The sequence below is a fragment of the Rutidosis leptorrhynchoides genome, chromosome 4 (assembly GCF_046630445.1).
Source record: "Rutidosis leptorrhynchoides isolate AG116_Rl617_1_P2 chromosome 4, CSIRO_AGI_Rlap_v1, whole genome shotgun sequence".
NCBI classification, from domain to species: domain Eukaryota; kingdom Viridiplantae; phylum Streptophyta; class Magnoliopsida; order Asterales; family Asteraceae; genus Rutidosis; species Rutidosis leptorrhynchoides.
The window spans coordinates 620,460,071-620,470,246 of NC_092336.1; the positions used below are offsets into that span (position 1 = coordinate 620,460,071).

Genomic DNA, 10,176 nt, shown 5'->3' on the forward strand with positions numbered 1-10,176 from the left:
CCCGCTTTGATACCATTTATAGGATCGTTTTTAGATCCACCAAATTGTCTTGCATCTAAACTCAAGAGTTACCTAGTACTCCAAAAATAATTAGTGATAGTGGAAAGTTTTCCTAAGCTTATACACAAACATTTGTTTCTTTTGCATACATATTTAACACTATACATGTTTAACACTCTAACCGATAGCTCTAACATATTCAAGATTCAAGATACCAAATAAATTATATAAAAATAGTGTACTACAGTAATATTTTAGAAGAAAAAGGGCAAGTGAGAACAAGAAGAGCATGACTGGGAAAAAGAGACCTTGTCTCGGCCAACTTTTAGTCAAAACAAACATACTTTTTTTGCTTTATCTTCTTTTGCGTTGGGACACACACAACACAAACCCACATCATTATTTTGTAACGTCTTAACTAACCAATAACAAATTCAATAGACTCCTCAATATCACTTTAACAAGTTCATTAAGTAACCAATAACATATTCTTTGTACAAGTTATATTAGTTCTGAAATACACCAAACCCTATCTAGAGAGAATAAAATTAAAACATCTCAAACATATTTAATTATCTACCAACAATATACCTCCACTTCGCATATAATTAAATAATAATCACTAAAAAAATAAAATAAAACATTACCAAATGTAGCACTTCATTCCTTACTATTTCTATCTGGTTATTTAACATTTTATGATCACCTAGGACCAGAGAGCTCCATGGCATGGGCATCATGGTCATCATCCATCAACATCACCCCAAGCATGCTTGATGTATAGTCATCATCATTGTCATCAATTTTTTGGACCATCCCATTTTTTCTTAAGGTGTTGAGATTTATTTGGTTATGTGTTGCTGCCCATTTTTCGGCTAAACCGTCCCCCTCGAGCATCCTAACCACTTCCGACATTCGTGGTCGGTGGGCCGGGGTGTATTGTGTACATAGTAACGCTACTTGTAGCATCTCACCCACATCTATTTGATCATAGTTGGTTCCCAGCTCTTTGTCCGCTAACACTTCAACCTTCTTATCTTGGTGCGATTTTTTCACCTGATATAAAACATTTTCAATGTTTAGTAAACTTGTACATTGTGCAGTGAAGGATTGTACAGTACAAGTGGTCCAGGTCTTGTACACCTTGATACTGACCCTAACGGCCAGACCAAACGGTAGTAGGTGATGTGTCATAGAAGCAAGTATAGTAGGTTTAAGCGTTTAAATGTACAAGTCATCAATTAAGGTACCGTGTCTAAAATTAGTAACATGACACATGATAGAACTAAAAACACTTGAACATTATAGCATGCCTAGGTTTAAGCGTTTTAATGCTACTTATAAATGTGCTACAAGATAGCCGAGTGGTTGGGCCCTGAGTTCTTTGCAAGAGGTCTCAGGGAAAAACCTTCTACCGTCACTTATAAATGTGGTACAAGTAGTTAATGCATCATTTACGATTCAAGGTACAAGTTAACTGTATATGTTTCAAAGATTAATATCACCATTAGCTAGGGAACATGGTACAACTGGTAATGCGTGTACATGATAGCAGGTTGGAAGGTACAATGTACAAGTTGTCAATGCGTCTACGACTATGAAATGAATGCAAAAAGTAACAAGTTTATAAAAAAAAAACTTACCCATTCAAGCATTGCACCTTTCTGATTAGCCGTTTTCCCAAACTCAAAAGCTCTCATTCCAGTTATAAGTTCGAGCAACAAAATCCCGAAACCGAATACGTCAGTTTTCTCTGATGACTGGCCCGTAGACAGATATTCAGGTGCAATGTGGCCCACCGTACCACGAACCTCTGTAGTCACATGCGAATCAGCATGATCAAGGAGTTTAGCGAGCCCAAAATCACCCACAACAGCCTCTTGAAACTCATCTAAAAGAACGTTAGCCGCCTTAACGTCTCGGTGTATGATCTTTGGATCGCATTGCTCGTGCAGATACAACAAGCCTCTTGCAGCTCCTATTGCTATTCTCTTTCGTGCGTTCCAGTCCAATGATGGCTTACCTAAAATCCAAATAGTAACTTTAATTAAATATAGATCATAGATAAAAAGAAACACCAGAATTATGTAGCGAACCTTAGCCACTTTGTAATAGTAACAAAAACTTATTTTACATTTGTTTTGGAAATGGTCAATCAGGACCATACACCACATCAGCTCGAATAGTTAGGGATTAAGAAAATTCTTAACCGTTAATCGTTAAAAATTATAATAATTATAAGAAGTAAAACAGTGGTAACCTTTGCAGTTAAGTTTCGCTAACAAATAACGGAAATTTAGCGACTTAAACAACGTTTTCGAAAATTTTTGCGGGAGATATTTGCGCAAACAATAAGAGTTGCCTGAAATAGAAATAGACCAAAGTTTGTTGCTTTCATATGGGTTTAACCTGATTTGAAAATAAGTAAGTTGACTTTAAGCTGATGCATGGTGCAGTACAGAGTTGTACCACAAACAGTAGGTAAATAAGGTTACAAACAACAAAGTACAAACCTTTAAGCCTGGAAGCTACACTGCCATTAGACATGAAAGGGTAAACCAAGAGCCTTTCAACCGGGGTCGCACAGTAACCGATTAACCGGAGCAAATTTCGGTGAACCGCTAAGCTAATGAGTTCCAGTTCTGTTCGGAACTGTGATTCTCCAGCGGTGCCATTAATGTCTTTCAAACGTTTGACTGCTACAATTGTCCCGTCTCCTAACTTTCCCTTGTAAACGTTACCAAATCCGCCGGCTCCAAGAATGTTTTTTGAGCTGAAATTGTTGGTTGCGTATTGGAGTTCTTTGAATGTGAAACTTCTTAAGTTGCCTAAGCTCGTTAAACCCTCCTCTGGTATGTCTGCTACCAGTTAAGTTTAAATTAGATATGGATGAAGCTAATCGACTTTTATTATTAAGGTCAAACCTAGAAACTTTAAAGGAAAACTTTGTATACATATATGTACAAACTTAGCATAAAGGATTCTTAAATCATAGATCATATTATATATGAACCATTTATGAACCATTCCGTCATTCACAAACGCGCTTAATGTTGAATGGTTCGGCAATCAGCGTTGTTGAACCATTCTTAGAATCATTCAATTAAGAAGTAAACAAATGCACCCTTAGTAATATTGAACTAAAGAGTCAAAGATGTATATGAAGAGACAAATTCATTGGAATCTAGTGTGTATTCAAGTGAGAAGATAATAAAACTATATTTGTTAATTTAGCATCATAAATATAATGATCTTGGTTATCTTAATTTACATTTAAATATGCTGAAGGCATATTAAACAATGAATCAAAACTGATTTATAAATTGACCTAAGAGGTCAAACATCAGAAAAAGAATTCACACATACCATTAAAATCAAGAACACTTTGCTTCTGATTCCTGCTTCTTTGCCATAAGAGAACTCCAAGGGACACAATGAGAAGAACCAAACAACCAAGACTGATTCCAAGAGCAATTGCTACTCTTTTCGACTTACTTTTCCCTGAAAAATTGTAATTTTTAGACACCGAAACTTATCATATAAACAAAAAAAAGGTAATCAAATTCTTCATAGCTTCACACCTTGAGATGTATTAATTTCAAACGAAAGAGGCTCTGGCATAGTTGATGCGTAACAACCTTCATTAACATGACTCCCACAGATCATAGGATTACCCACAATACTGTTTCAAAAAAAAAAATCAATTTTTAATAATCTTAATAGCAAGAAAAAGACATAATCCACCTATAAACACACCCGGTCCAAAATCAAGTCTTTTCGACAAACCGGTTAATTTTGGGCCTGGGCTGTTTATTGTTTCTATTAGAATATACTAATTAGATTATATTAGAAATACATACTTGAATGTTCTTGCAGAAAACTTTGGAACAGGACCACTGAGATTATTGTAAGACAAATCTCTGAAATGAAACAAATTTTGTCAATGCTTCAATGATGTTTTGTTTACTAATCACAGATAAAGACTTTACAAATCAATAAATACAAACTCACAAGAGTGCAAGTTGAGGAACAGAAGCTAAAGACAAAGGGATAGCTCCAGACAAGCTGTTGTTATTCAACCTTCTACTCATTACATGACAAACACAAAACAAACATGGGGTCAAATGTTATCAAACAAAAAACCCAAAATTAACAGTCAATTTTAATAAATTGACTCATCAAATATTATGTTTCTTATAAGGAGTTTTAGAGAGAGAAACTTAGGAAAAAAAAATTATTTCTTGGAATTTTACTCATGTTATACTTACAGGTATTCTAAGCCATTCAAAAGACTGAGTGTCTCCGGCACGTGACCAGTTAGCTTATTGTTTGACAGATCCAATGTCTGAAGCTTTGGAAGGTGACCTATTCCTGCCGGAATATGGCCGGAGATATTGTTGTTCTGCAGTAACCTGTTTTTTTAAAGAAAATATATATTTTTTAAACACATTAAAAAAACGGTATACAAAAAAAAAGAGTAAAAATATGGTTACATATTTACAAACACTTACACTTGCCGGAGGTTTGTGAGATTAGCAATAACACCAGATAGTGTTCCTGATAAACCTTGACTTGGAATTCCACTGTAATAAGATATAACAGTAAAAAAATGTAAGCTTATGATATAGATAAAGTATGTATGTATGTATATATGCAGATGTAGAAAAGGACATACATGCCAGTGACAAGATTATCAGGGGAACAAGTAATCATAGCCCAGCTACAAGGGTCAACAGAAAATTCATCCCAATTGTTAAGAGCTCCATGAGGATCATTTAAGCCATTTTTAATGGTCATTAAAGCTATAACTGCAAAAACACAATTTCAGTTCAAGAAATTAAGAACCCATATACAAAATCAAAAACCCAGTAAAACCCAAAAATATTATTTTGAAAATATTGTTGCAGAAAGAAAAAGACGATAAAAACCTTCTGGATTGCGAGGTTCATAGGAGAGAGAAACGATAGGCAACAAAAGAAGAAAAAAACTAAGAGTATGAAGCATGGTAATGATCATTGAATGCAAGTGAAGAACATTAATTTAGGGGGAAATCAAATAACATGAAATAAATGTGCTTATATGATGAGTAGTAGTAAAAAGTTTTGGTTTTTATTTTACTTAAAATGAAGAATAAAAGATAAAAATGGTGGGGGTGCTGCAAATTTGGGTAAGTCACAACATTTGTAATTTTACAGAGAGAGAAAAAGAAGAGAATCAGGGTGGAGATGATATGGTGGTGTCAGTGACAGTGAGTGAGGGGTGCTAAGTGTAAATTCTGGGGTTTTATTTAGCTTTGCTTTAATAGTTAACGTGCGCATATGCGGCTAACATGCGCTTATTCCTTTGCTTTCTTTTATATCGGTCTCTTTCATTTTTTTACTGTCGCTCTGATTGCTTTACGTACGTGAAGCGCGGCAAGTAGATATACAGTTTTTCTTTTAAAAAAAGACTATTTTATAAAAAAAAATGTTTGATTTTCATATTAAAAAATGTTCTTATAATAATTTTAAGGAATCCTCACACACTACTTTTTGATCCATGTACACTTCTATACATAAATTCACAGTTATACCCTAAATTAATCTATAGAGTTCAACTTATATTATTATGATACGTATAATTAAGGATAAAATATATAATTAAGTGTACAAATCAAAAAGTAGTATGTGAGGATCACTTCCCATAATTTTACTTGTGCGTGTTTGAGAAGAGTGTACTTTTTGTACGTTTATGATTTTTAATATCAAGAATTGCATATGGTGATCATGGAAATATCAAGATAATGTTGTAGATTTAAACATTAAAAAGGTATAAAAAAAAAAGGTTCAAAAAAATAAAATCTTTTACATAAATCAAGCTTTCACTAAAACAACTGCCCCCAACAGAACAAGAAACTAACTAAAAACACTGCACAAGCCATAAAACTAATTAAAGAGTCGATATGGAGTACTTTATAGAAACCATTCATATTTTCATTTTCATATCATTTTGAAAATCGAAAAATATCAATTAATATTCAGTATTATTATTATTATTATTATTATATATTATATTATAAATATATTATATACCGAGTATATATTACATGTACAATATACGGAGTATTATATTATATAATGGTTATTATTTTATTTAAGTATTATAAAGTATAAATCATAAATAAACATATAGAAGGCCAAATTGCATGTTTGGTTCCTCATCTTTGTCGTGCGTTTGATAAAACTGAATGATTTAGCGCTGGATGGTTCATAATCTGAATGATTCAGAGTCTTTGAGTGAATTTAGTTCTGAATGACAATAAGCTGTTTGATAATCATTTTGAATAAACAATATGAATCAATTAAATCAACTTGTTATCGTTTAACATTAACAAAAATTTCAATATACTTATTTGATAAGTGTTATGGATACGGTTAAAAAAGATATTACATAAAATTTAGCCTCTTAATGGTTAAGAGAGTGTTGTAACTCTGAATGGTTCAGCACTGAATATTGAACCATTCAGCACCAGATATCATTCAGATGTCAGAAACAAACGCGCAGAATGCTGAATGGTTCAGCATTCAGTGCTGAACCATTCCATTAAGAGGTAAACAAACGCACCCTTAAACTAGTCCGGCCCGGCCCGCGCGTTGCGGTGGGGGATTTCGGCCTGCGTATTCATATTTAATGTAGCATTGTGTATTTACAGAGGGAAAAACGGGTCGTGTGTTAAGCGCCGTTGTAGGTGTCGGCGTATTCAGTGTTTTTTTAAAAAGTATCCGTTTCGAACTTAGTTAGTTTTGTTTTGTTGATAAAATTATTTCGAGTCTAACGGTGCTGTCGGAAAAAATTAACTCGCGTCGAGGAGGAAGATACGAGCTGTCGTTGTGTTTAGCGTTTTTTAAAAAGCGCCCGTTTCGAACGTGGTTAGTTTTTTTTTGTTCATAAAATTATTTCGAGTCTGACGCTACCGTCGAAAACATTTAACTCGTGCCGAGCGGGAAGATACGGGTTGTCGTTGTGTTTAGCGTTTTTTTTAGAGTGTCCGTTTCGCGTATAGTTAGTCCCGTGGGTTCGGAAGAATTTTTCGAGTTGAACAGTGGTCTCTGAAAAATTTAGCTCGCACCCAGCGAGAAAATAGGACCCGTTATATATTCGGGTGGAATTAATGTCTTATATTTTAATTAAATTATATATTTACACTTTTACCCCTTAAAAAATGTAAACTTGAGGGACTGTTGTGGAAATATATGCGAAGTTGAGGGACCGATTGTAATGTGAACGCAAAGTCAAAACTACAATTAAATTTAACTAAAACTACAAGATATGTCACCGCTTTTAGTATATAAGGTAAATAAATAACACATGTAACATTTATTTTTTTTACCTCGTTGACCTTCATCATTCATTTTATGACTCAGATGACCCCGGGTGTAACTCCCGTTAGTTTTTCACCGTTAAATATTGTTACGTGTGCATCATGTGAGGACAACTTCGTCAAGTTCAAGAATTTAATGCATTATAAAATCACAAAAACCTCCTCAAAACCATTTTAAAGTGTTCCCTTTTCTATCAGTATTCCCTATGCTATCATTACGACATCATTGACAAACAAAAATCCAGGACGTAGATTTTATGGATGCTCAATTAAGGTTGTAAATAGTGTATTTTTCGTTTTTGTTCATTTTGTTTAATGTTTCAGGGATCTAGTTGCAGGTTTATTGGTTGATATGATTATACCTTGTCTGCTAAACGCAAATAATAACAGTGATGCTAAAGCCAAGAATGCAAAAATTCAAGCTTAATATATGTAATAACCCATCTTTTTCCGTTTACTTTCCGTTTAATTATTTAAGTCCGTTATTTAATTATAACGTCTTCCGTTAAAATGCATAATTAAAATAATTCGTTTGGTTAATTAACGCACCCGCCTTTAAACTCGAGGGACTAATGTTGTTAAGTGGGCAAAGTGGTGACTAGTTGAACTAGTCAAACCCACCTCCCAGCATTCATTCACCTCCCACTTTTCATCTTAATACTATCACTTTCCTCTTAAACCCCAACAACAAAGAATCATCATCTTAATCCAATCTAGCAATCCAACATCAAAATAAACTACATATTTGTGATCTACTAATCAAGACATTCATTTTGGTACCAATTTTATTGCTTGGGGTGAGCTTTTCAAAAACTCTAGATTTCTTGTTCTTGATCTTTAAACTTAAAAGTGTGTTAATTAGTGTCTATGGCTCAAGTATAACATGAATATGTGATTTGTTTGCTCGTTCTTGACATTTTTGTGCAACTAGCTTGAACATGAAAAGTGACTAGTTTGATCTTGAGTTTTGATTGATTAAATATTGTTAGATGTTAAGGTGCATGTATTAAATGTGTTACTAGCATCACTAGCTTCAATTTGGTATGTAGGTTGACTTAGAAAGACTTCAATAACATGATTGATGAGTTTATGATTTTTGGTTAGGGTTTGGTAGCCTTAAATATGAATTTTGATGCATTAAATGTTTTGCAATGTTGTTTGTAAGTGTTTAGTAGTATTGTATGCATAATTACCTACGAAACAACGTATTATATGTGTGTGTTAAGTTTTCGAATCATTAATTGCATTTATGAGCTTGAAACATTAAATGGTGAGCATTAAATGATCATTCGATGAGATTTCGGTTACTGTAAATGATGTTTTTGTTTGATGAAATATGTTTAGTTGTATTCCTCATTAAATTACCTTTCAAACGATATAAGATACGTGTTTTGAATGTTTACGGTTCATGATTTGTGTTGGTTTGAAGTTTGGTTCGTGCACTAGATAAAATTTACCAACGGCTCCTGGAATCCCAACCCTCGCGATCGCGGAGCCCATAGCTTCGCGATCGCGGAGCAGTGCTCTGGAAGTGATGAAACTGGCTGATCAAAATGACTTTGTGATTTCACGTTTTCACCCCCGCTTAACCGCAACTCCGATTAACATGAAACTTGGCCAACATGCTTATATATGATCTCTCATCACGGAAAAATTGTCGGATACCCGACCCCGTTGACTTTGACTTTGACTTTGACCAAGTTCGACTTTTAGTCAAACTTAACCAAATGCTTATGCAATCGTTCTAACATGCTTTTATACTTATATCTTGCATGAAACTTGACAATTTGACTCACATGCTATATTAATCGAGTCGTAATGAGCCATATGACTAATTGAATAACTTTGACCGACTTCATACTTTACCGATATTGATACAACCTATTGTTTAGGTCGAGACTAGCATACGTTCTTGCACACGTTTACTTTGTGAAGTACATTTACATCCGTGCACTCAAGGTGAGATCATAGTCCCACTTTTACTCTTTTATACTTATACTTGGGATGAGAGAACATAGACGTTTTATACTTTTATACTTTGAACACAAGTACGAAAATAAACATTCCACGTACGAGTTAGAAAAAAAAATCCTCAAGTTCAATTATCATTAGTTACACTTGTAGGGTGTAAGCGAGAACTTATATTGTATGGCCATACGGGTTTAACGAACCCTCATTCGGACGGTTCGCTACCGTCGGTGAATGAAATATATTTTCGGGTATAGTGTAGGTTCTAACACTATGATGCAGAGGTACTATTCAGTTAAGCCTTGATAATTGGGTGCTCGTGATACAAACAACAACTTTTGGAATGTAAACGATTTGGATAATCAACTATTAAATCTTGTGGTTCAATACAACATACTTACTAAACCTATGATTTCACCAACGTTTTTCGTTGACAGTTTCTATATGTTTTTCTCGGGTCCTTGAACGCTAAGTGATACATGCTTCCGCACTCTATTTTGATACTTGCTTGGATGTCGAGTATACATGCATACATGGAGCGTCTTTTGACTTTACTTTAAATTGTGTCGCATAGGTTTCATTTGTACTTTAAACGTTGTAATACCACTTGTAACGACCCGACCAAAACCGTTATTAACGGCGTCGTTAACTTAGGTCCCGTTGCGTGGTCGTAGTCCCTATATGAGACTCGTTTGACCAAAATTATGTCGCGTTCATTTGAAAGGTACAAAGTTTAGTTTAACAAACGGATCGACAATAAGTTTAAGTTTACAAAGTTATAAAGTATGAATGAAATAACTTGCGACATAATTAGTTTGAAACCACAGTTGCTATAAATAGCGTAAGTA

General features: G+C 34.2%; 1 protein-coding gene across 1 annotated transcript; it reads right to left on the bottom strand.

The window, feature by feature from the left end:
- Nucleotides 1-516: 516 nt before the first annotated feature.
- On the bottom strand, nucleotides 517-5,039 carry LOC139904126 (probable LRR receptor-like serine/threonine-protein kinase At4g30520). The gene is made up of 11 exons (XM_071886059.1): nucleotides 4,929-5,039; nucleotides 4,676-4,808; nucleotides 4,512-4,583; nucleotides 4,269-4,412; nucleotides 4,012-4,083; nucleotides 3,861-3,920; nucleotides 3,582-3,682; nucleotides 3,367-3,501; nucleotides 2,514-2,858; nucleotides 1,644-2,023; nucleotides 517-1,056 (listed from the first exon to the last, which is right to left on the bottom strand). The coding sequence occupies exons 1-11, from the start codon at nucleotides 5,014-5,016 to the stop codon at nucleotides 703-705; spliced, it is 1,884 nt and encodes a 627-aa protein (XP_071742160.1). The 5' UTR covers nucleotides 5,017-5,039; the 3' UTR covers nucleotides 517-702.
- Nucleotides 5,040-10,176: the final 5,137 nt, after the last annotated feature.